General features: G+C 38.7%; 1 protein-coding gene across 1 annotated transcript in view; it reads right to left on the bottom strand.

The window, feature by feature from the left end:
- The window catches only part of LOC140712459 (ankyrin repeat domain-containing protein 30A-like), a 125,125-nt gene extending 122,236 nt beyond the window's left edge, over window positions 1–2,889 (bottom strand). The window contains 1 exon segment of the mRNA XM_073019520.1: window positions 2,582–2,889. Within this exon segment, the coding sequence (XP_072875621.1) occupies window positions 2,582–2,805 (224 nt within the window). The 5' untranslated portion in view covers window positions 2,806–2,889.
- Between the last annotated feature and the right edge of the window lie 19,320 nt (window positions 2,890–22,209).

Here is a 22,209-nt window from a genome sequence, read left to right on the forward strand (position 1 = left end):
CACTTATATTTGCTCTTTTATTTTTCTAATAACACTACACTAAAGTGATTAATCTATAGTTATTGACATATGTAATAAATCTATATAATAAAAATGTGTCCAATAAAATATGTAAATCAATAAGCACAGATAAAAAGATTATCTTCTGAAGATGCTAAAAGTTCACAGAACATACTAATCCACAAAAAATAAAAATTAAAATATAGAAAGCAAGAAAGTATTTTATCTGTGTAAAATTCATATTGCTGCTCCTCCCAAAAATTATTTTATTAATAATAAACTTTTACTAATAGCATTGTCCATGCTCAATGCAGAAATCAAAGATAATAAAAAGGAAAAACATTTTATATAAAAACAAATGTCCTTAACAAATTTTATATTTTGTACATAATTTCAGATAACACAAGACCATAGTCTGTGTGTATGTATAATCAAACTGAACTTTACTTTACCCTCACTTAGTATACCAAAATACATTTTCAAATGTCAACATATTTCTGAATATATTTCTACCTTGAGTGATCACATATTATCCCATGCTGTAAACTCACTGAAATGTATTTATAAAAGCCATTAAATGGATTTTTAATGCATTGATATTTCAAGCAGTGCTCAGAAAAGAAATTGTGTGTATGTTTCATTATTTTCTAAAAATATTTTTGTGTAATAGAATTGACCACTAATGGGCATATACAATTTTTAAAATATGGTACTTACCATCAAATTGTCTATTTGAAAAGTCATCTGCAACTTAAACTTTAAGGAGTACTATAAATATCACTGCTTTTTATCCGCACAAACTTTGTGGATAGAGAACAGTATTTGACTCCTTTTTTAACTTAAATGCCTTCCCTAACCGGGAACACTAAATATTGTTTGCTTTGTGCATAGGTCACTTGCAGATCTCAAAAAAGGACTTTGCCCAATTTTAAATTACAGGCCAAGTACTTTTTTTAGATCTGCAATTTAGATCTCTAATTTAAATTGCCCAATTTTAAATTAGAGGGATTTTTGTTGATTTGAGTGAATTCTGTATAAAATGAAGAGTTTTAAATCTAACATATATACACACACACATACATGTATAGTAAATATTTTTACAAGTATGCTGCCTTTTATTGTTTCTCATATGCAGGGTGGTTTAATTTTTGTTTTACTAAATTGCCCTTCAGAATGCTTGCTTCTGACATTCTTAGAAAGGTTTTGTCAACATAAAAATATATCTGTGTAAATAGGCATATATGTTTTCTTCTGTTAATTTTTATCATTTTGTACACTAAAAACTTTTAATCTATCTTCCATCGGGAACTTATTTTCTGGCATTAAAATCTAATTTTCTCCAAAAAGCAGGCATTTTACTTAGGAAACTAATTCTTTTCCTACTAGTATAAAGTGTGACCATTACCAAGTTCTAAATTCTTACATATGTTTGGGTGTTTCTGGATTTTCTATTCTGTCATATTAATTTACCTGTCTTCTCAGCTGTTAGTAAACAATTTGTGATTTTTTTTTTCTTTTCTTTTTTTTTTTTTTTTTTTTTTTTTTTTAGAGAGAGAGAGTTTCTCTGTCACCTAGGCTGAATTGCAGTGGTGGGATCTCGGCTCACTGTAATCTTCACCTACCGGGTTCAAGCGACTCCTGTGCCTCAACCTCCCCAGTAACTGGGATTACAGGCACCCGACATCATGCCTGGCTAACTTTTGTGATTTTGTAAGAGATGGTGTTTCACCTTATTGGCCAGGCTGTTCTTGAACTCCTGACCTCAGGTGATCCACTCGCCTCAGATGCCCAAAGTGCTGGGATTACAGGCGTAAGCCACCGCGCCCGGCCCATCTTGTGCAAGTTAATAGCGCATTTTGGTATCTAGAAGGGCAAGATTTTTCTACTCTATTACAAAATATGTAAAATGTCATCACAATAGTAAAAGCCTGTGTAATTCAAAAAATGTTAAAATGTTGATAACTTTATTTGGTTTATGTAAAATTGATAAAGAATTCGCATCTTAAGAAAAATCAGTCTTCTTAAATTCAAGAACATAAACCATCTTCCCACCTCAAAGTTTCCTTCTAAGGTCCCTCAGCAAAGAACATATTTACATAGACATTCATTGATATCAAAATGGATATTGGACTTTATCCAAAGAATGTTTAGCCAAGAAGTACATATATTATGGGAATTATTTCATTATGCACCATTTCATAATGTAGCTAACATTATCTTTTAAAGCTTGTACATTAAAAGTAAAACCCTGTATGTACTTAATTTTGTGAGTTAAATCATTAAAATTCTCTACACAGTGCTCTGTGAGAGGAAGTAGGAGTGAAGGAGAAAGCAGCTAAAGTTTGGGGTTGATTTTAAGGTGGCCTGGGCCTTCTGCCCAGCAGGGTGCCCCCATCCCAGGCCTGGGGGCCTGCCCGGGAGGAAAGCCTAGACCCTGGGGCCCAGGGTGGCCGCCCCGCCGCCAGCCATTCCTCCACCGGCTCCCTTCCTCCCCAGGCCCCCCAGCCCCCGACTCTGAAGGGGAAATCCTCCTGCAGCCACCATCTCCTTCTGCAGCCCCGGCTCAAGCAGGGCCTGGTACCTCTTCCTGGCGTCTTTTACATTAAGGTTGATGGTCTTCTTCTTCAATGTCATCTTCTGCAACGTTGAGACTTGGCCCCGGGAGGCAGCTTTATGGATCTTTCTAAGTTCCCCGTACTGGATGATGTAGGAGTCGTTGTTGGTGTACACTAGCTGGCTGAAGGGGCTCGGGCGCTCCTGGCCCGTGGGCAAGTCATTGCCACCGACTGGAGAGAGCCACTGCATGGCTGCGGCAACCTGCTAGAGAGAGCCCGCGCCTCCGGATCGCCCTCCCCCAAACCCCTCCGTTGGCCCTAGCTTCCCGCTAGCCCTTCCCCAGCCACCACCCACCCCCTCCCACCCCGATCGTCCTTGCCCTTCTTCAGTCCACGCAGTGCTCGACACCCGTAAAAAGTTCTGTTTTCGCCAAGCTCTTGCACACTCAGGCCTCTCTCAGCAGAAACGCGCAGAGCAGAGCCGTTAGCCAGCAGCGCATGCGCAGCTCAGCAGGCTGAGGAGACACGCGCCCTGGCCACGTTCCCCAGGCACCGCGTGCAGGTGGCAACTGCCGCTGAGGCACTTCCGTGTTGGCGGGCCTCCTTGGAACGGAACATGGGGGGCGCCATGCCACATGGCCTGCTTGACATAGCCACTCCCGGCCCCTCCTCGACCTGCGATCCAGGAGCTGGACCCTGGCACTGGGCACGGTGCAGCCTCTGGGGTGGCACTGAGGGTCGGTTCCCGCCCTCCTGCAGTCAGGGACCCACCCCCTGATTTAGGCGCCCCAGAGGCTTCTGGCCCAAGGATTCGCGCTGCTGGTGACGCTGACAGTGTCAGGGTTGCAGCCCCTGTTGTGCGTGCCATGTTCAGGTACGAGCTGTACCTGAGTCCATGGTGGAGGCTAATTTTGTATTTTTTTTAGTAAAAACGGGGTTTCTCCATGTTGGTCAGGCGGGTCTGGAACTCCTAGGCTCAGGCGATCTGCCCAGGATCGCACAGTCCTGATCCCAGGACAGATTGCCTGAGCCTAGGAGTTCCAGAACTGTCTGACCAACATGGAGAAATCTCATCTCTACTAAAAAAAAAATACAAAATTAGCCGGGCATGGTGGCACATTCCTGTAATCCCAGCTACTAGGGAGGCTGAGGCAGGAAAATAGCTTGGACCCAGAAGGCGGAGGTTGCAGTGAGCCGCCCATGGAACATGGGCGGCGCCATACCACACAGCCCGCCTGAAATAGCCACTCCTGGCCCCTCCTCGACCTGCGATCCAGGAGCTGGACCCTGGCGCTGGGCACGCTGCAACCTCTGGGGTGGCACTGAGCGACTGTTCCACCCTTCTGCAGCGGGGGACCCACCCCCTGACTTAGGCCCCCTGGAGGTTTCTGGCTCAAGGCTCCACGCTGCTGGTGACGCTGACAGGGACGGGGGACGAGCCACCACACCAGGTCGATGTATTCCTTTCTGATGAATAAATTGACTGGGTGCCAATTTATCATCAGAAAATATGGATTACTTCACTAAACCATTTCCCAAACCTCTCCTCTCGGTGCTCTGCCTTGGTTACTTTTTTTTTTTTTTTTTTTTTTTGAGACAGAGTCTCGCTCTGTTGCCTGGACTGGAGCGCAGGGGCGCAATCTCGACTAACTGCAACCTCTGCCTCCCAGGTTCAAGCAATTCTACTGCCTCAGCCTCCCAAGTAGCTGGGATTACAGGTGTGTGCCACCACGCCCAACTAATTTTTGTATTTTTTAGTAGAGACAGGGTTTCATCATGTTGGTCAGGCTGGTCTTGCTCCTGATCTCACAATCCACCTGCCTCGGCCTCTCAAAGTGCTGGGACTACATGACAAGCATAAGCCACCGTGCCCCGCTCTAATTTTTTTTTTTTTTTTTTTTTTTTTTTTTTTTTTTTTTTTTTTGGAGGCAGAGTTTCGCTCTGTCACCCAGGTTGGAGTGCAGCGGCGCATTCTCGGCTCCCTGCAAGCTCCGCGTCCTGGGTTCACGCCATTCTCCTGCCTCAGCCTCCAGAGTAGCTGGGACTACAGGTGCCTGCCAGCACGACTGGCTAAATTTTTTTGTATTTTTAGTAGAGACAGGGTTTCACTGTGTTAGCCAGGATAGTCTCATTTCCTGACGTGATCCGCCCGCCTCAGCCTCCCAAAGTGCTGGGATTACAGGCTTGAGCCACTGTGCCTGGCCAATTTCTTTTTTCTTTTCTTTTCTTTTCTTTTTTTTTTTTTTTTCTTGAGATGAGTTTCTCTCTTGTCACCCAGGCTAGAAGGCAATGGTGTGATGGGCTCACTGAAACCTCCGCCTCCCAGGTTCAAGCGATTCTCCTGCCTCAGCCTCCTGAGTAGCTGGGATTACAGGCATGTGCCACCATGCCGGCTAATTTTGTATATACATATGTATATTTTTTTAGTAGAGACAGGGTTTCTCCATGTTGGTCAGGCTGGTCTCAAACTCCCAACCTCAGGTGATTCACCTGCCTCGGCCTCTGAAAATGCTGGGATTACAGGCATGAGTCACCACCGCCTGGCCAGTTACTTTGCAATTTAAGTAACATAAATGCTGGCTGGGCACGGTGACTCTGGCCTGTACTCCCAGCACTTAGAGAGGCCGAGCCCAGTGGACCACCTGAGGTCGAGGTCGAGACCAGCCTGGCCAACATGGAGTGAAACCCTATCTCTACTAATCATACAAAAATTAGCTTCTACTAAACATACAAAAATTAGCTTGCAGCCTGGCGCGGTGGATCAGGTCTCAGGTCTGTAATCCCAGCACTTTGGGAGGCCGAGGCGGGCAGGTCACCTGAAGTCAAGAGTTGGAGACCAGCCTGGCCAACATGGCAAAACCCTGTCTGTACCAAAAATATTCCGGCGTGGTGCTGCCTACCTGCAATCCCAGCTACTAGGGAGGCTGAGGCAGGGAGACTCACTTGAACCTGGGAGGCAGGGGTTGCAGTGAGTGGAGATCAAGCCATTGCACTCCAGACTGGGCAACAGAGCGAGACTCCTTCTCAAAAACAAAGTCTAACTAAAAATAAAAATAAAAAAAAAAAGTCTAACAAATTGTAGAGACTACATTTCATTAATTTGCAGTGTTTTCTTTGTTAGTTTACACTAAAATTTAATTATTTATTCCAGAATAGGCTAGAAAGGTATAATGCGCTCTCTTTTCCATTGGAGATGAAAAATACGAATGATTATTCTTGGCTCTTCAGGAGTCCTTGAAGGTCCTTGGATCTTCACGAAGGAACTCACAATTTCTGTTCTTCTGACTTATATCCCTAAGTGAAATTGATTCTTACCAGTTAAGCATCAGTAAAATGACCAAAATAACTATAACGTGAAGAAGGGTTAATAACTAAAAACATATTCAAACATACATGGCCACCACTAAGACCTTGATCAACAAAAGGACAAAGAAAATGAATGCACTTTTAACACATACATGTATACATGGGACTATGTTCTTTTCACTAGTAGCGATTAAAGACATGCTAATATAAAAAACAGTAAATGAACCATCCTACACTATTAAAGGGGCATAAGAAAGGAATATCGATGGTCCAGTTAATAATACTACCAAAAAGGCATACTAATATTTTTCTGGGGGCATTGTAAATTAGCATAGTGCTTTCTGGAGGAAATCTGTCAATATGTTTTTAAAAATAAAAGGATTTAATTCTCTTTGATCTACTGGCTTATGCTTTGGAATTTATTCTAAGGAAATTGTTCAAATAAACAAAAATATACATAAATGAAATTATTTGTTGCATTATTATTTTCAATAGGGAGAAATTAGAAATTACTTAAATTCATCATAGAAATGTGGATAAATGATAGACTATCAACTTAGAAACATATTGTATTCTTGGCCAGGTGCGGTGGCTCATGCCTGTAATCCCATCACTCTGGGAAGCAGAGGCGGGTGGATCACTTGAGGTCAGTAGTTCTAGACCAGCCTGGCCAACATGATGAAACCCGGTCTCTACTAAAAATACAAAAATTATCTGCACGTGGTGCACGCGCCTGTAGTCCCAGCTACTTAGTAGGCTGAGGCAGGAGAATTGCTTGAACCTGGGAGCTGGAGGTTGCACTGAGCCAGGATTGTGCCACTGCACTCTAGCTGGGAGGACAAAGTGAGAACCCATCTCAAAAAAAAAAAAAAAAAAAAAAAAAGAAACATATTGTGTTCTCTCTTAGAAAGGGTAGATGAATGGAAAAGTATTAATAATGAAAATAACCAAAAATTGGACTTATAAACTATGGAATTATAACTATTAGTATTTGAAAATATATGCAGATCTACAATTCTTCACATGGAATTACAAAATTCAACATTTATGAATACCTAAACATAAGTTTGGTAAAATCTGATCTATGCTGATGTAGGGGTATTTATAGTCTTATTTTTTTAGACAGAGTTTTTGCTCTGTTGCCCAGGCTGGAGTGCAATGGCGCAATCTCGGCTCAGTGCAACCTCCACCTCTTGGATTCAAGCAATTCTCTTGCCTCAGCCTCCCGTGTAGCTGGGATTAAGGCACCTGCCACCACACTCAGCTAATTGTTAATAGAGACAAAGTTTCACCATGTTGGCCAGGCAGGTCTCAAATTCCTGACCTCAGGTGATCCACCCACCTCAACCTCCCAAAGTGCTAGGATTACAGGTGTGAGCCACCGCACCCAGCCAGGGGTAGTCTTTACTGCTCCCAGTTCATGTGATTATTCATATGATTTGCCACTAGGGATATTCCATAATATGCAGTATATTTATCACATTACCTTTCTAAAATCTAAATATTTTTGAATTGTGATTTCAAAGAAATCTGACTTTGAAATCTTAGTTTGAAATCTGATCCTAACGATTTCAGATAAGCTATTGGAAAATATTACAAATGACAAAAATTGTGCATTAAGATTAAATTGTTGATTAATTTAAGTCACCTTGCAGCCGAGTGTGGTGGTTCATACCTGTAATCCCAGCACTTTGGGAGGCTGAGGCAGGTGGATCACGAGGTCAAGTGATCGAGACCATCCTGGCCAACATGGTGAAACCCCATGTGTACTAAAAACACAAATATTAGCTGGGCATGGTGACACACGCCTGTAGTCCTAGCTACTCGGGAGGCTGAGGCAGGAGAATCGCTTGAACCCAGGAGGCAGAAGTTGCAGCGAGCCAAGATCGCATCACTGCACTCCAGCCTGGTGACAGCAAGACTCCATCTCAAAATAAATAAATAAATAAATAAATAAATAACTTCATATATCATAAGGGTTAAATTTTAAAAAAAAACTTTTTTGTAAAATATATGTATGTTAGTATTATTAGTTCTTATAATTTCATCAATGTGAGGCATAAATAAAATTTGTTAAGTTAAAACTTTCATTATACATTCATTCATTCATTCATTTATTTTCAGACAGAGTTTCGCTCTATCATCCAGGCTGGAGTACAGTGGCATGATCTCGGCTCACTGAAATCTCTGCCTCCCAGGCTCAAGCAATTCTCGTGTCTCAGCCTTCCAAGTAGCTGGGACTATAGGCATGCACCACCATGCCCGGCTAATTATTAAAAGTCCTATAAGAACATTAGAGTTCTGGGATTATTTTTTGTTTATTTAAGAGACAGGGTCTCACTGTATCACCCAGGCTGGGGTGCAGTGATGTGATCATAGCTCACTGTAGCCTTGAACTCCTGGGAAAAGCAATTCTCTCACCTCAACAACCCCAGTGGCTAGGACTAAGGTGCTTGCCACAACGCCCAGCTAGTTTTTAAATTTTCTGTAGAGATAGGTGTCACTATGTTACCCAGTCTGGTTTCAAACTCCTGGGCTCAAGGGATCCTCCCAACTTGGCCTCCCAAAGTGTTAGGATTACAGGTGTGAGCCACCATGCCAGGATAAGAACATGAGATTTCTCTTACCATCTGTTTATATCTAAGTGGAATAGTATAGTATTATGTGTCAGTGTTGAATTATTTTAAAGTATTATGCACTGAAACATGCTAATAATCTGGGTCAGTTTCTATCTTGACCTAGGCTTAAACATGTAAGCTAACAAGAGGGGCCCAAAATATTGATTACACAACATCTCCTTATTTATTTTTTTGAGACAGAGTTTTGATCTGTCACCAAGGTTGGAATGAAGTAGCATGATCTCGGCTCACTGCAACCTCCGCTTCCCCTGTTCAAGTGATTCCATGCCTCAGCCTCCTGAGTAGCTGGGATTACAGGCATCCACCACAACGACCAGATAATTTTTATATTTTTAGTAGAGATAGAGTTTCACCATGTTGGCCAGGCTGGTCTCGAACTCCTGACCTCAAGTGATCTGCCCACTTTGGCCTCCCAAAGAGCTGTCATTACAGGCATGAGCCAATGTGCCCAGCCACCATCTCCTTTCATTAAAAATTTGTGAGCTGAAAATAATTCGAAGACAGTTATTTTCATATAGAGTCATTTAATCAAACAGGGATTAATATTAATGACTAATATTAATACTTATTTTATCTAAAATTATGTCTAACTGATTTTTCTAAATTCTCTGACTTGCTAATAATGTTAAACATTAGGTTTAATACATATAATTAGGTCTGTGTGGATGCACTATGTAAATAAAATTGTTTTTAACATTTTGTAAGGTCTGCTGCTTTACAAGTCTTATTATCTTTGTTCCATTTTGATACCAAAATTTTAACTGTGATAATTAGGCTGGAGACACCAAATCGAGGTATGTTTATATAATCACTCTCAAGGATCTCAAGGGTCACTTTCTGGTTGCATTATGAAAATTGTAAAAGGATTCAAGTATATATCCCTGATAATAGCTCTTGATAAATCATATAAATCTATATGATAGATACAGTTTAACATTTAGATCTAGATAAATTCAGCAACTCTGTAATTTATCAAAGAGTTTTGGTTAAAATTTAAGACATTCCTCAATATAGAATGAGTTCTAAAAAATTTGTTGCAATGAAGAATGTTAACAACTTACCTTTGTGTTTTCTCTGAATACTGAACAATTCAAGATAGACATAGAAGTAAAGCATAATGAAATAAACATGTGAGCTTTGTAGTTCATGGTGTTGTTGGCGCGGTGCTTAGCAACAGGGATTTTCCTACACTACACTCCATTACAGGGCACCCTTACCTACTCGGTCACATATGGAGCAGAAACTTTATTGCTAAATTTACAGCATAGCAGAGGCAGAACAGAATTCAATTTCACTTCAGGCTGGGACATCCTAAAGAGAAAAAACACGGAATGGGTGATATGAGCTACCCTAGTTTATTCCTTTCTTCTAGTATCTCCAATCACCTCCACTTGAGGAACTACTGAACAAGAGCACAGGAGCAGTGCTCTAAATGACATTAGATGTCCTTCAATATCTTTGTCAGTCTAAATTCAAAGGAAATATTTTAACTCAAGTAAAAAGACTAGAAAAGAAAGCTAACCCGTATGGGGATGCAGAAATTTTTGTTTTTGTTGTTTTAAAATCTCTTGTTTTTAGCCACAGGCACTCTGAGCTAGAAGAAAATATTTGGAAGGATGAGAAATCCTTCTGTATTGAATAAGGGAATTACTCCCAGATGGCAGTGGTGTAAATCTACTATGAAAATAACTATACACACACACACACACATACACACATGTATGTATGTATGTATATGTGTATATATATGTGTGTGTATAAAAACATATGTACAAACATATAAATAAATAAATATAAACATATATAAAAATATGTTTATAGAAAATGTCTGGAATCTTTTTAGAGTCTAGAGTCCTTCTTGATGGCCTTAATTTATAAAAATAGCCTCAAATTATTTTATTTAATTAAAAACTGCAAGAGATTAACATTTTCTCCTCATAAGGTCCAATCAAGTATTTTTCTTTTGAATGAAGAAAAAAATAATACATTGTCTGTAAAAAAGTAACTCTTTGATTTAGTAGTTAGCAGTGAACAGTTGATAAGGTTTGGATGTTTTATCCCTTCTAAATCTCATATTAAAATGTGACCTGTATTGTTGGATGTGGGGCCTTGTGGGAGGTATTAGGTCACAGGAGCAAATCCCTCATGAATGGCTTGATTCTCTCCCTTGGGTAATGAGTGGTAAAGAGTTTACAGGAGATCTAGTTGTTTAAAAGAATGTGGCACCTTCCCTTTCTCTCTTGCTCCCTCTCTTGCTCAATTACATGCTGGCTCCCCTTCAAATTCTGCCATGACTGTAATCTTACTGAGGCCTTCACCACAAGCAGTTGCTGGCACTATGTATTGTGTACAATCTGCAGAACCAATGGCCAAATAAATCTATTTTCTCTATAAATGACCCAGTATTAGGTATTTCTTTTACAACAACACAAAAACACTAACACACTGGTGAAAATCAACTTAAATACTTAAATACAGGTAATAACATAAATTTAAAATGCAAACTAAGAGTTGTAAAATTTATATTTCCCCTTCAAAAATTAGCATTCTAAATTCTCTCCTTACAATTTGTTTTACTTTATACACTTTCAACCTCCTATGCTCAAGTTTTCAGAAGACATTGAATAACATCACATCATTAAAGAGAAGAAAAGGAAAAATTGACTGTGAAAATTAAGCATACAATGTATTGAATTAATAGAGATTTGTTGAACAATTTTTGTTAATGAAGTTTATATTTTTAAGTATAAATATTTTTCTGCATATCTTTAAACAAAGTTTTTTTTTAAAATCCTATATTTTAAAAATATAGGATATTTACAGCAAATGGTCCCACGGATCCCAATTATTAAACAAAACACAAACATAAATTGATTTCAGTATATCAAATATGCCTTAATAATTATTTTAGGTAGCTATAAAAAGTAGAGTTACAAGATTGAGAGGCATTTCGACTTCTGGGAAGACTTTAAAAACATGAAGCTACATTTCCCACCACCATCAAAGATTTATGTGTAAGAGATTTGTCTTCATTTTGTTTTAATTAGAGCAAACAATTTGTCCATGGGTATCAAAACTTAGAATGAGTTTGACATCACAACACAGTTTATATTCTCTGAGGAAAAATGAAAGGAAGCTAAAGAATTTTATTTTTCAGACATCAAATCACAAAACTAAACAGTCCAATTTTCTTTGGGTTCTCAGTGGTACATTTGTGTCTTCAGAGTTTAAAAAAACCACACTTTTGGCCGGGCACTGTGGCCCCACGCCTGTAATACCAGCACTTTGGAAGGCCAAGGCAGGCAGATCACAAGACCAGGAGATGACGACCATCCTGGCTAACATGGTGAAACCCTGTCTCTACTAAAGATACAAGAAAAACAATTCACTGGGCGTAGTAGCGGGCCCCTGTACTCCCAACTACTCGGGAGGCTGCGGCAGGAGAATGGCTTGAACCCGGGAGGTGGAGCTTGCAGTGAGCCAAGATCACGCCACAACACTCTAGCCTGGGCAATTTTTCTTAAAATCTGGAGATCTAAAACTTTGCTAAAATAAACGTTTAGCGCGAAACAAGTTCACATGCGTTGGTTGCTGAAATAAACTGCTAAAGGGAATGCACTAAAATGTCGAACACAATTATACAAAGTAAATACTCATCGAACATGCCAGATGTTTCCTAAATTTAAATTGTTAAATGGACATCGTGGAAGAATCATTTTAGTTTTAAATTCTATAATAAGCAAAATAACTTTCTTATACAGAAACGTTTGTTCCTTTGTGTATAAACCAAATCAAATATCATATATAAGTTACACATAAGATATGAATCATGCATAATGTAACTTATCAAACATTTTAGATGAACATGTCAGTTTTTTTATATTATCAACATAGAACTGTTTTAAGATAAATAATTTCTTCATTTTTCATCTCAATTTATAAGAGATGACATAAGTTACATGACTCAGCGAATCTACACTGAAAGCACTGGATAAGTGAATTAATTCACTGGATAAGTGAATTGCAATTTTTGCTCAAATATGGAAAAAATCTGACTGATTATAATCAAAATCATCAACTGTCAGTTACTTTTTCTGCAAGCTCTTTACTTAATATAAAATCTAGACATTAAGAAACTAATTTATCCTCTTAAATGCTATAAACATTTTATTGCATTTCATTATTTCTTTAGTTGTCAATTTTGATAGTGTTTGACTGGAAGTCGAGAATAGGAAATCCACTAACGTATCCACCTTGGGTGGGCCAGTTACTTACTTTCTCATTGCCTTGGTTTTCTTTCTTGAAAAGTGAAGAATTGTTTTCTTCATAATTATCTCATAATTGTTTTCTGAAAACGTAAAACACTGGTAACATTGCCTGGCATTGAGTAAATTACTAGTTTTTAGTATTAGTATCGATTCACATTTTTCCTACTTAAAATTAGATAATGACTCCTCATTTTCTACATGATGTTATAGCATATAAATTTAGATATAAATCAAGACATATTTGAGTATCTAGTAGATGCTCAGTAGTATACATTGAATAAAATAATGCATCATTCTTCACAATCTTCATAAGACAAGTAACTATCATCTTTTCCAAATGGACATGAAAGTTGCATGACAGAAAGATTCCATAACTAGATTTGTTGCCCAGCTTACCTGTAGTAGATCTAGGACTTCAAGACAGGCAGGTTCTTAACTTCTACACTCGATTAACCTATATGGCCTGCCTTTGTTCATGCTTTGCCATGTTTATCTAGTTCTCTGGTTCTTTCACTAGATTTTAGTTTCTTGAAGGCAAGTTTACCTCTATAGAACCTACCTCAGTGACTTACCAGGTACTGGGGAAGTAAATATTCAATGTTTGCTAAATTAAATAGCAAGTTACAACTGGGAGAATCTGACAAAGTAGAAAGACTTTGAAGCTAGTTAGACATAAGTCAAAATCATACTTTGGATATTTGTTATATTCTGCTCAAAATATTACTTAACCTCTCTGAGCCTCCCCTTCCTCTTATACACCATGGGACTGATATTACCTCCTATGAAGATTACGCACAACAGATAGGATTCATGTATTATGTTTATTTTCATGTCAAGTAATTCGAATACATTTTGTTCCATTTGCCCTGGGTTCTAAGTCAAAGGCTGGGAAACTTTTTCTGTGAAAAGCCAGATAGCAGGCCAGGTGCAGTGGCTCACGCCTGTAATCCCAGCACTTTGGGAGACCAAGCCAGGTGGGTCACGAGGTCAGGAGATTGAGACCAACCTGGCCAACATGATGAAACTCCTTTTCTACTAAAAATACAAAAATTAGCCGGGCATGGTGGCTGGTGCCTGTAATCCCAGCTACTCTGGAAGCTGAGGCAGGAGAACTGCTTGAATCCTGGAGGTGGAGGTTGCAGTGAGCCGAGATCACACCACTACACTCCAGCCTTGGTAACAAAGCAAGACTCCATCTCGAGGGAAGAAAAAAAAAAAAAAAACCCAGATAGCAAATATTTTAGCCTTTACAGACTATACAATTTCTGTTGCAGTGATTCAGTCCTGCTGTTGTGATATGAAAGTAGCTATAAACAACACATAAATAAGTGGATATGGCTGTGTTCCAACAGACCTTCTCAAAAATGCTGCATGCTTGATTTTGCCTGGGGGCCATAGTTTCCAAACCCCTGTTCTAAAGCGTGACATCTGGGGTCACTAGCTAAAAGAAATTCTCATCTAAAACTACTGGATTAAACATTTTAATATTGTTTATCATGTATTTATCTCTGTACATTGATTTCTTGTGTTGTAATTATAAACACTAATTATAGAAACAGGGCAATTACAATTATCTTTGCAAAGAGTTTTACGTACTCAAAATGTGCATCCAGTTCAGCCTTACACGTCAGGTGCTTAGCAGCACTTTAAAGATGTTGATCAGTATGAGCAGAATGGTTCATATTGAGTCCTTTTAAAATAGCCTCATGAGGGCAAGATGTTGACTTCTGGAGCTGAACCAGCCTAACCGGCCTTTCTTGTTCTTGTTTCTGTGCGCTGCTACCTCACGTGACTTGTCTATGTCCCGAATTTAAATCTTGTTTCCAATACTCCTATAATCTTCTCTTTACCTGAGTTGGTATTGTTCATCTCAATATCTTGTTACTGACCTTGGCTTGACTGTTTCTCTAGTCATTGAGTCCTAGATATCTCAAGGCGTTTTTCATAAATAGCTACCCCCTGTCCAGCATATTTTGTCACTTAGCAAGCTTGACAGCACTACTCCTGGGCTGTGAATTCCTTTTAGATCCTTATTCATTTTAGGGTTAATTGAACTCCTTTGCCTTGTGTATAAGGCTCTGTGGGACTTGGCTCTAGTCATATTCTCAAAACTCCAAAATATAGTCAGGCCCCTTTCACATGCCTTGTTGTTTCACACTTCTGTGCCTGCTGTTCTCTCTGTGACACACTTTCCTTGTTTGGGTATTTGGCAAACTTCTACTAATCCTTCAAACTCGGGGATGGCTGAATCTTGATTCTTCCCCATAAAGGTTCCCCTTTCCAACTAATATCACCTCTGTACTCATATCCCTAATCTCAGCAGCAATCAGCCCCAGGAAACCAAACCAAAAGCTCTGCAGCAATTGACCCAGAACAGATAGGATTTATTCAATGACTACAGCTTCCCCTATTTTTGTTTTCACCTCAGGACCAACCAAAAAAAGCCAATATGCTCCCCAAACCAATTACAGGGGATGCCCTGCTTCTAGTTAGCACAACTGCAGCTTCTTCATGCCAACCACCTCAAATCAAAGCATACTTGAACCCTTCTCTTCTGTTCACTAGGATGTTTTCCACTGCCCTGCCTACCTATGAGTTTCTAGCTAACACAGTGATGATGGCTGATTCCCTTACTTTAGAAAGCTCTGATAAAATAAGTGACTAAACAAGCTCTGCCTCATCTCATGTAGGTGAGTTCTTTTATTCCCACAATCCCTAGCACCAAGCATCATTAATACGTTAAATCTGCCCACACTGATGGAAAGAACATCAGGATAGGCAGTCAGACTAAGTCTAGAAGTGTTCTGTGGTGAAGCCCTTCTCTAAAACTTTCAGTACACTTAACCTAGGGACCAATCAGATCACAGGTCCGGTAGGATGTCTCATGAGCTAAATGGGAGCAGTGGACCAATGGAAATGTATATGTAGAAAAGCAAAGAATAAGAGATATAGAGAAGAGAGCTGCAAAGTTACTAGGAAAGTCTTAAACATCCCTCTACTTTTGCTATTATCACTGGCCTTCTGATCTGCAAGGATGAATCAACTTATATAAAGGGCCTAGAGTGGGACAGATGTTTTAATGTTTTTTAAATCAAAGAATAAAACCTCAAACATGAAAAGAATAAGCATATTTGCAAATACTCTCATCTGGCTTTTTTCCTTTATTCTACAATACAAAGCAATTTCACTTTAAGTTCTCTGTAATATATTTTATAAGACAATACCAAGGAAGCTTAATCTATTTTACACATAGAAGGCAAACAGAAAAGACTGATCATGATATGAGGAATAGGTGTGCCTCCAGGAGCATTAGATCCAGCCATCAGTGCACACCAGTACACCTCTGATACCTGAAATTAATCTCAGCAGTGGGAAAGCTTAGTCATGCAGGCTGTGCTTCCTGCTGAAAGTAAAACCATCAAACTCAACACACATGCAGGAGGTTGCCTTTGAATCTTAAGGACCATTATCATTATCTGCCATAACTATGCCATAAGAATATTGCCTCTCTCATTTATTGCACTGAAAAACCTTAACACTTTTCCTCATTTCTATTGTATAATTAAATATCAAATGTATTTATTTTGGCAGTGTATCATATTAGGGAATGTGCTATGGAGCTGGAAAACATGAGTTAAAATCCTCATTCTAACCCTCAGATAAAGGACATGGTTTATCAAACCTTTAGTTTCCTAATCTGTATAATGGGTATGTGAACATCAGTATCTTGGGGAATATTATGAAAATAATATTAGATAATGTGTGAAAAATATTTAGTGTAGTATAAGATAAATAGGATTATTTTATTACTATATACTCTATGCATATGACTATACATATCTGAGCATGTATATATTTACTAGGTATACATGATATATATTTTAACATTTAGACTGGGCTCCTTCAAATTAATAGTTATGCTGTAAGATATTTGAGTATCTACATACCATATACAACATATCAGATGTAGTAAATTAAACTATGAATGTGTGTATGGCAATATATTTTAAAACCGTGATACCATTAAGCGATAAGGATGTTTGGCAGACAATTGGGCTCACTCACTACCAAAGTAACCACTCTGCACACCAGCTTCACAGCACAGACAATTCACACTTCTTTCTACTTCAGGGAAATAAAACCTATTACTGTTCTCTATGTTTTTTTATGTCACTATCGAACGCTCAAATATGTAATTATTGGGTCCATGGACAGTAATGACTCATGATTTATTTTATATTGCACGCATCCTTGCCTCCTCCCTTTTCCTGAGGCTCTGACAGCTTGACTACAGTGTCTTTAATGCTTCCTCTCAGAACTAATTCAAATTTCACCTCTGCCACAAATACATTTCCTTATTCACTCTTTCTTCTGTGTTACCATAGCACCTGCTCGTCCCTATGAAGGAGGATAAAACATCGACTTACGTTTTGTTCATTATTCTCTCACCGGGTGGATTGTGAGTTCTCTGAGGACAAGAGATGATGCTTTCTGTGGCTTTGTAGCACAGTGACAGCAAGTCACTTTATTCACTTATTCAGCACATTTATTTGGTAGAAGTTCATTAAGTATCTACAACACGATAGGTGCTATGCTATTAATGTGGGTTTCGCCAGCAAATAAGACAAGGCCTCTGCATATTTCCAGTTGAGCCAGGAAGATAAGCATTGGATAGGTAACTGCAGGCATGATGAGGAGTAGGGAAAAAGCAGTCTGAAGCTGAAGGGAAGGCAGGGTTGATGTTGCTAGGTGATGTTGGGAAGAGGTGTTCCAATCAGGAGGAATAGCATCTAGGCAGAATTAGTATTGTTGGAGCCAAGGGCGGAGCAAAGTATAATCGGGCTGGAGTTTGGGAAACCAGGGGGTCAGTGGTACAGAGTAGATCCGAAGAGAGAATGTACCCAGATTTCTCTTGGACTTGTAGATTATTTTGCACAGTTTTAAGTGTTAGAAGAAGGCACTGAATGGTTTCAAACAAAGGAGTCACATGATCCGATTTGTAGTTTAAAAAGACATTTAGGTGTTGTATAGATTGGATCTAGGGATAAAGGGTTTCTTGAGAGACAAGTCATAAAACCAGTTAAAACATCCAAGTAACATGTGATGGTGGCCCAGATCAGGATTGTGTCAGAAGCAATAGAGAGGAAGAGGCAGCTTCAAAATATATTTAATGAGTAAAATGAACAGATCGTTGTCTTCATTTGCTATGGGAGGTTGTAAGGGGTGGAAAGGAGTCAACAATAAAACTTGTCTTTGAATTTGAGCAACTCTATCCTGACCCAAAATTAATCTTTAAGTCTAGGCCAGATTCTGGCATTTCTATGATTACAGCTCTCCAAAGGCTCTCCTTGTTCTGAGGGAAAAGTCCAGTTCCTTTGCATAGAAGGTAGACCACAATCAGAACTCAGCCTCAATGTAGAATTTTGTCCTTTTTATTTCACCAGTGCCAAATTCTGTGAAGTTTCCCAAACATGCTACATGGTTTATGCCTTTGGTATCTGCCCATAATTTTCTCTTTCCCAAACTTACACTTTTTCATATAAACTCCTGAAAATTCCAAAATTCCTTCAAAACTCTCATTGGGTAACATTGCTTAAAGCTTCTGTTAGCTTATTCCTTTCTATTGTTTTATCTTTCTTAATTTTATATAAGTTTATTTTATACTTATTACATTTCATTAGAATATTGTGGTTGTTGCTGTTTTTGCTTATGTATTTTTAGCACAGATATTTTAATCTTTTGACTTCAGCGGATTTGAAAGTTTGCTTTATTCTTTCCAGGCCTAGATGAAATTAAATCTTAGGGTATAGAAAACTGAAACTAGAAAATTTTATACTTTTCCTTTTGGAGAGCCAAAGTTGCAAAACACACACACACACACACACACACACACACACACACACACACACACACACAGATTTTCTTTCAAAATTCAAAGGTATTTTTCTAGCCTGAAGTAATCAACCTAGAAACAGAAAAAATAGAAAGAAAAAAATAAAATCCTGGCCGGGCGCGGTGGCTCAAGCCTGTAATCCCTGCACTTTGGGAGGCCGAAACGGGCGGATCACGAGGTCAGGAGATCGAGACCATCCTGGCTAACATGGTGAAACCCCGTCTCTACTAAAAAATACAAAAACTAGCCGGGCGCGGTGGCGGGCGCCTATAGTCCCGGCTACTCAGGAGGCAGAGGCAGGAGAATGGTGTAAACCTGGGAGGCGGAGCTTGCAGTGAGCCAAGATCGTGCCGCTGCACTCCAGCCTGGGCGACAAAGCGAGACTCCGTCTCAAAAAAAAAAAAAAAAAAGAAAATCCTATATTAAGTTCAAGTCACTATGCTAGATCTCATTACTCAAATTATCTCATTTTATCTTTAGAATGATCCTGTGAGGCTAGTTACACTAGTTCTGTGCAATACTCAATCTCTACCTTTTAGAAACCCTAGGGATAAATTTAAGAACCTTTGCAGTGTTGCTCACAAGAAACTGAAAGACATGGTTCATTATTTTCCCCAGTGCAGACCCCAAATGACTTCTTCCTTGTTTGATATTCTACATTATATTCGCACCCAGCCCAGCATCTATATTTTTTATAAAAATCAATGTAAAAATATATGGCTAATAATGATAGCTAAAGTTTATTGAGTATCTACTATGTACTGATCACTTTTCTTGGTACATTGCCTGTGTTATTTTCTCTTTACAAGTCTGTGAAGTAAGCTTCATGAATATCTTTACCTAATATGAGAGAATGTTAAAACATAATGAGGTGGCTGGGCACAGTGGCTCACACCTATAATCCCAGCACTTTGGGAGGCCGAGGTGGGCGGATCACTTGAGGTCAGGAGTTTGAAACCAGCCTGGCCAACATAGTGAAACCCCATCTCTACTAAATTAAAAAAAAAAAAAAGGACAATAATTAGCAGGGCATGGTGACACATGCCTGTAGTCCCAAGTACTTGGGAAGCTGAGGCAGGAGAATCGCTTGAACCTGGGAGAAGGGGGCTACATGAGCTGCTGAGATCTCACTACTACACTCCAGCCTGAGGGACAGAATGGGACTCCATCCAAAAACAAACAAACAAACAAAAATGAGGCTTGGTACTTTGTTCAAGGTCATATGGGTATTATTAAGGTTAAACCCAGGAAGGCTCATAACAGTGTCTATGCTCCTAACACTTTGCATACTGCCTCCCAGTACAGAAAGCAATATGCTATATTGACCATGGTGCACCTTGTGGAAAACTGATTTTCAATCAACATTATGGCCCTCCTCATGAAGTTCCAAGATAAAACAACAACAACAACAACAACAAAACAGCTCACTTGATCATTAGTTGGCTAGCTAACCATGTATACAGACCTAATAGAATATCTGAATAACAATTAAGATCTTAATGCTATAAAAGGTAAAGAATAAACAAACAAATTATCATTTGGCTTCAGGATTCTCATTTCTGCCTCGGAAAACTACCAGTTGTAAATGTTTGGTTTATCTTTTTCTTAATAGTCTGACAGAATAGTTGCATCTTATGTTGATCAGTGCACTAACAACAGAAAACTAAAGCAGCTATAGAGTTTTGGAGACTGTGACAGGTACCTTGTCAACACCTAGCATAGGGACTCATTATTTCTCATTTAATATATAAGTATATGAATTTATGAATGAATTAATAATTGCATGAAGCATATAATATGTTCCAACTATTGTATAAGCACTGATATAAAAATGAATGAGATGTAGTTTCTGGTAAAACAGATATGTACACGGTTAATTGAGATAAAATGTGAAGTGTAGAAAGATTTCTTTAAAAAGTGTGTTAGTACAGTCACATAGGAAAGCAGATTTGGAACATCCAGGGTTTGTAGTGGATGACAGTGGTAGAAGAAAATCTAAATGAAGATTTTTGAAGGCATAACAATTTCCCAGAAAGGCAATAAAATAATCTTTAATTAATTTATTCATTCATAACATTCAGCAAATTTAGTGAATATCATGAACCAACTATTACTTTTAGTTATTTTTTTCCCTATCAACTTCAGTGCACTTAGAATGGGAATAAGCATGACACTGACACCAAATAAATTACCGGTTGATTGATTCATGTGATATAAGAGCCATGGAATGGACCAAGTCTGCAATCACAGCTTGTACACTCTGTGCAGCCTAACCTCAGCCAAAGATTATTCTCCATTCTTTTCTTTAGTGCTTACGATAATATATTGACCCATGGATATTATAATTTTTACAGTGACTTATTATTAAAGAGTGCACCAATACTTCAGGCAAGCAGGAGTGCTGAAGAATTATCTACTCATCTTCTATTCACCTAGCTTACAGACAGTGCATCATAAAAAAGCATATAAACTTCTATTTGTTCTACTCAGGGTTCATACCTAAACCGTGTATGTGCTTCATGGATGATTTTTTTTTTTCCAGAAAGAGTCCTGATCATATCCAAAATTTGACCTAATATATTGTCTTTAGTGTCATGCCACAATATAATGAGTAATTCCACTGCATTATACCCAGAGAAACTCGTTTCCCTTCTAGAAATAGTTTTGTTCTGACTTGTTATTGGTCTGATTTGCCATGGGATGTATTATTTTCTTATCAGACACTTTAGTAATTATTAAGATGTGTTGCTTATGAAAATACTTTTTTAGAATTATCAATTGCTTTTAAATGCACAATTTGATGTAGTAACTTACAGAGTAGATTCAACATCCTCATACAAAACAAACAAACGAAACAAACGAAAACACCCAAAGCAATAGACAATGCCTTTCAAAAGGACACATGGGGTATTAGATTCCCAGATTCATCGCTTTCTTATATTCTTGTGAAGAAAGTGAAGCAAAGCCAGGGATCCAGCTGCATTTTTTTACTGACATTATTCCAAGAAATCCTGAAGAAAATGAAAGTTAAATCTTACAATACAAAATGATGGTAAGATGGGGTGGAGATGCTGGTATTTCATCCTTTTGCATCTTGTCAATTCACTCACCTACTGCACATAGATATATAAATCATCCATTCCTTCATTTCCCCTTCTAGTTCATCAGAAGGCTGCATCTTCATTTGAAAAGCACTTTGCAGTTCTTAAAGGATAATTATGCAACTGCTGGATGATGTTTCATTCCAACAACAACAACAAAATTGAATTTTGGATGGCCTTTAGCATTCCACAAAACAGCCTCTAAGGAGCTCTTGGAATTATGGTATCTAAGTCTAAAGATGAAAAAGAAATTCAAATTGAGAATTTAGAAGTGAAACATGTTTGCTAGGCTTTTTCTCTCCTGAATTAGAATGTTGTTTCCAAAAAGTTTAGTATTTTGCAGTCATGTGATACGCAGTCATTCAAAAAACATGGTACTAGAAGACTGGGTGGATTGAAACAAGAACAACATAAATATCCTCATGAAACCAACAGTCTGGTATATGT

This window comes from Chlorocebus sabaeus, chromosome 9, assembly GCF_047675955.1.
Source record: "Chlorocebus sabaeus isolate Y175 chromosome 9, mChlSab1.0.hap1, whole genome shotgun sequence".
Taxonomy (NCBI): Eukaryota; Metazoa; Chordata; class Mammalia; order Primates; family Cercopithecidae; genus Chlorocebus; species Chlorocebus sabaeus.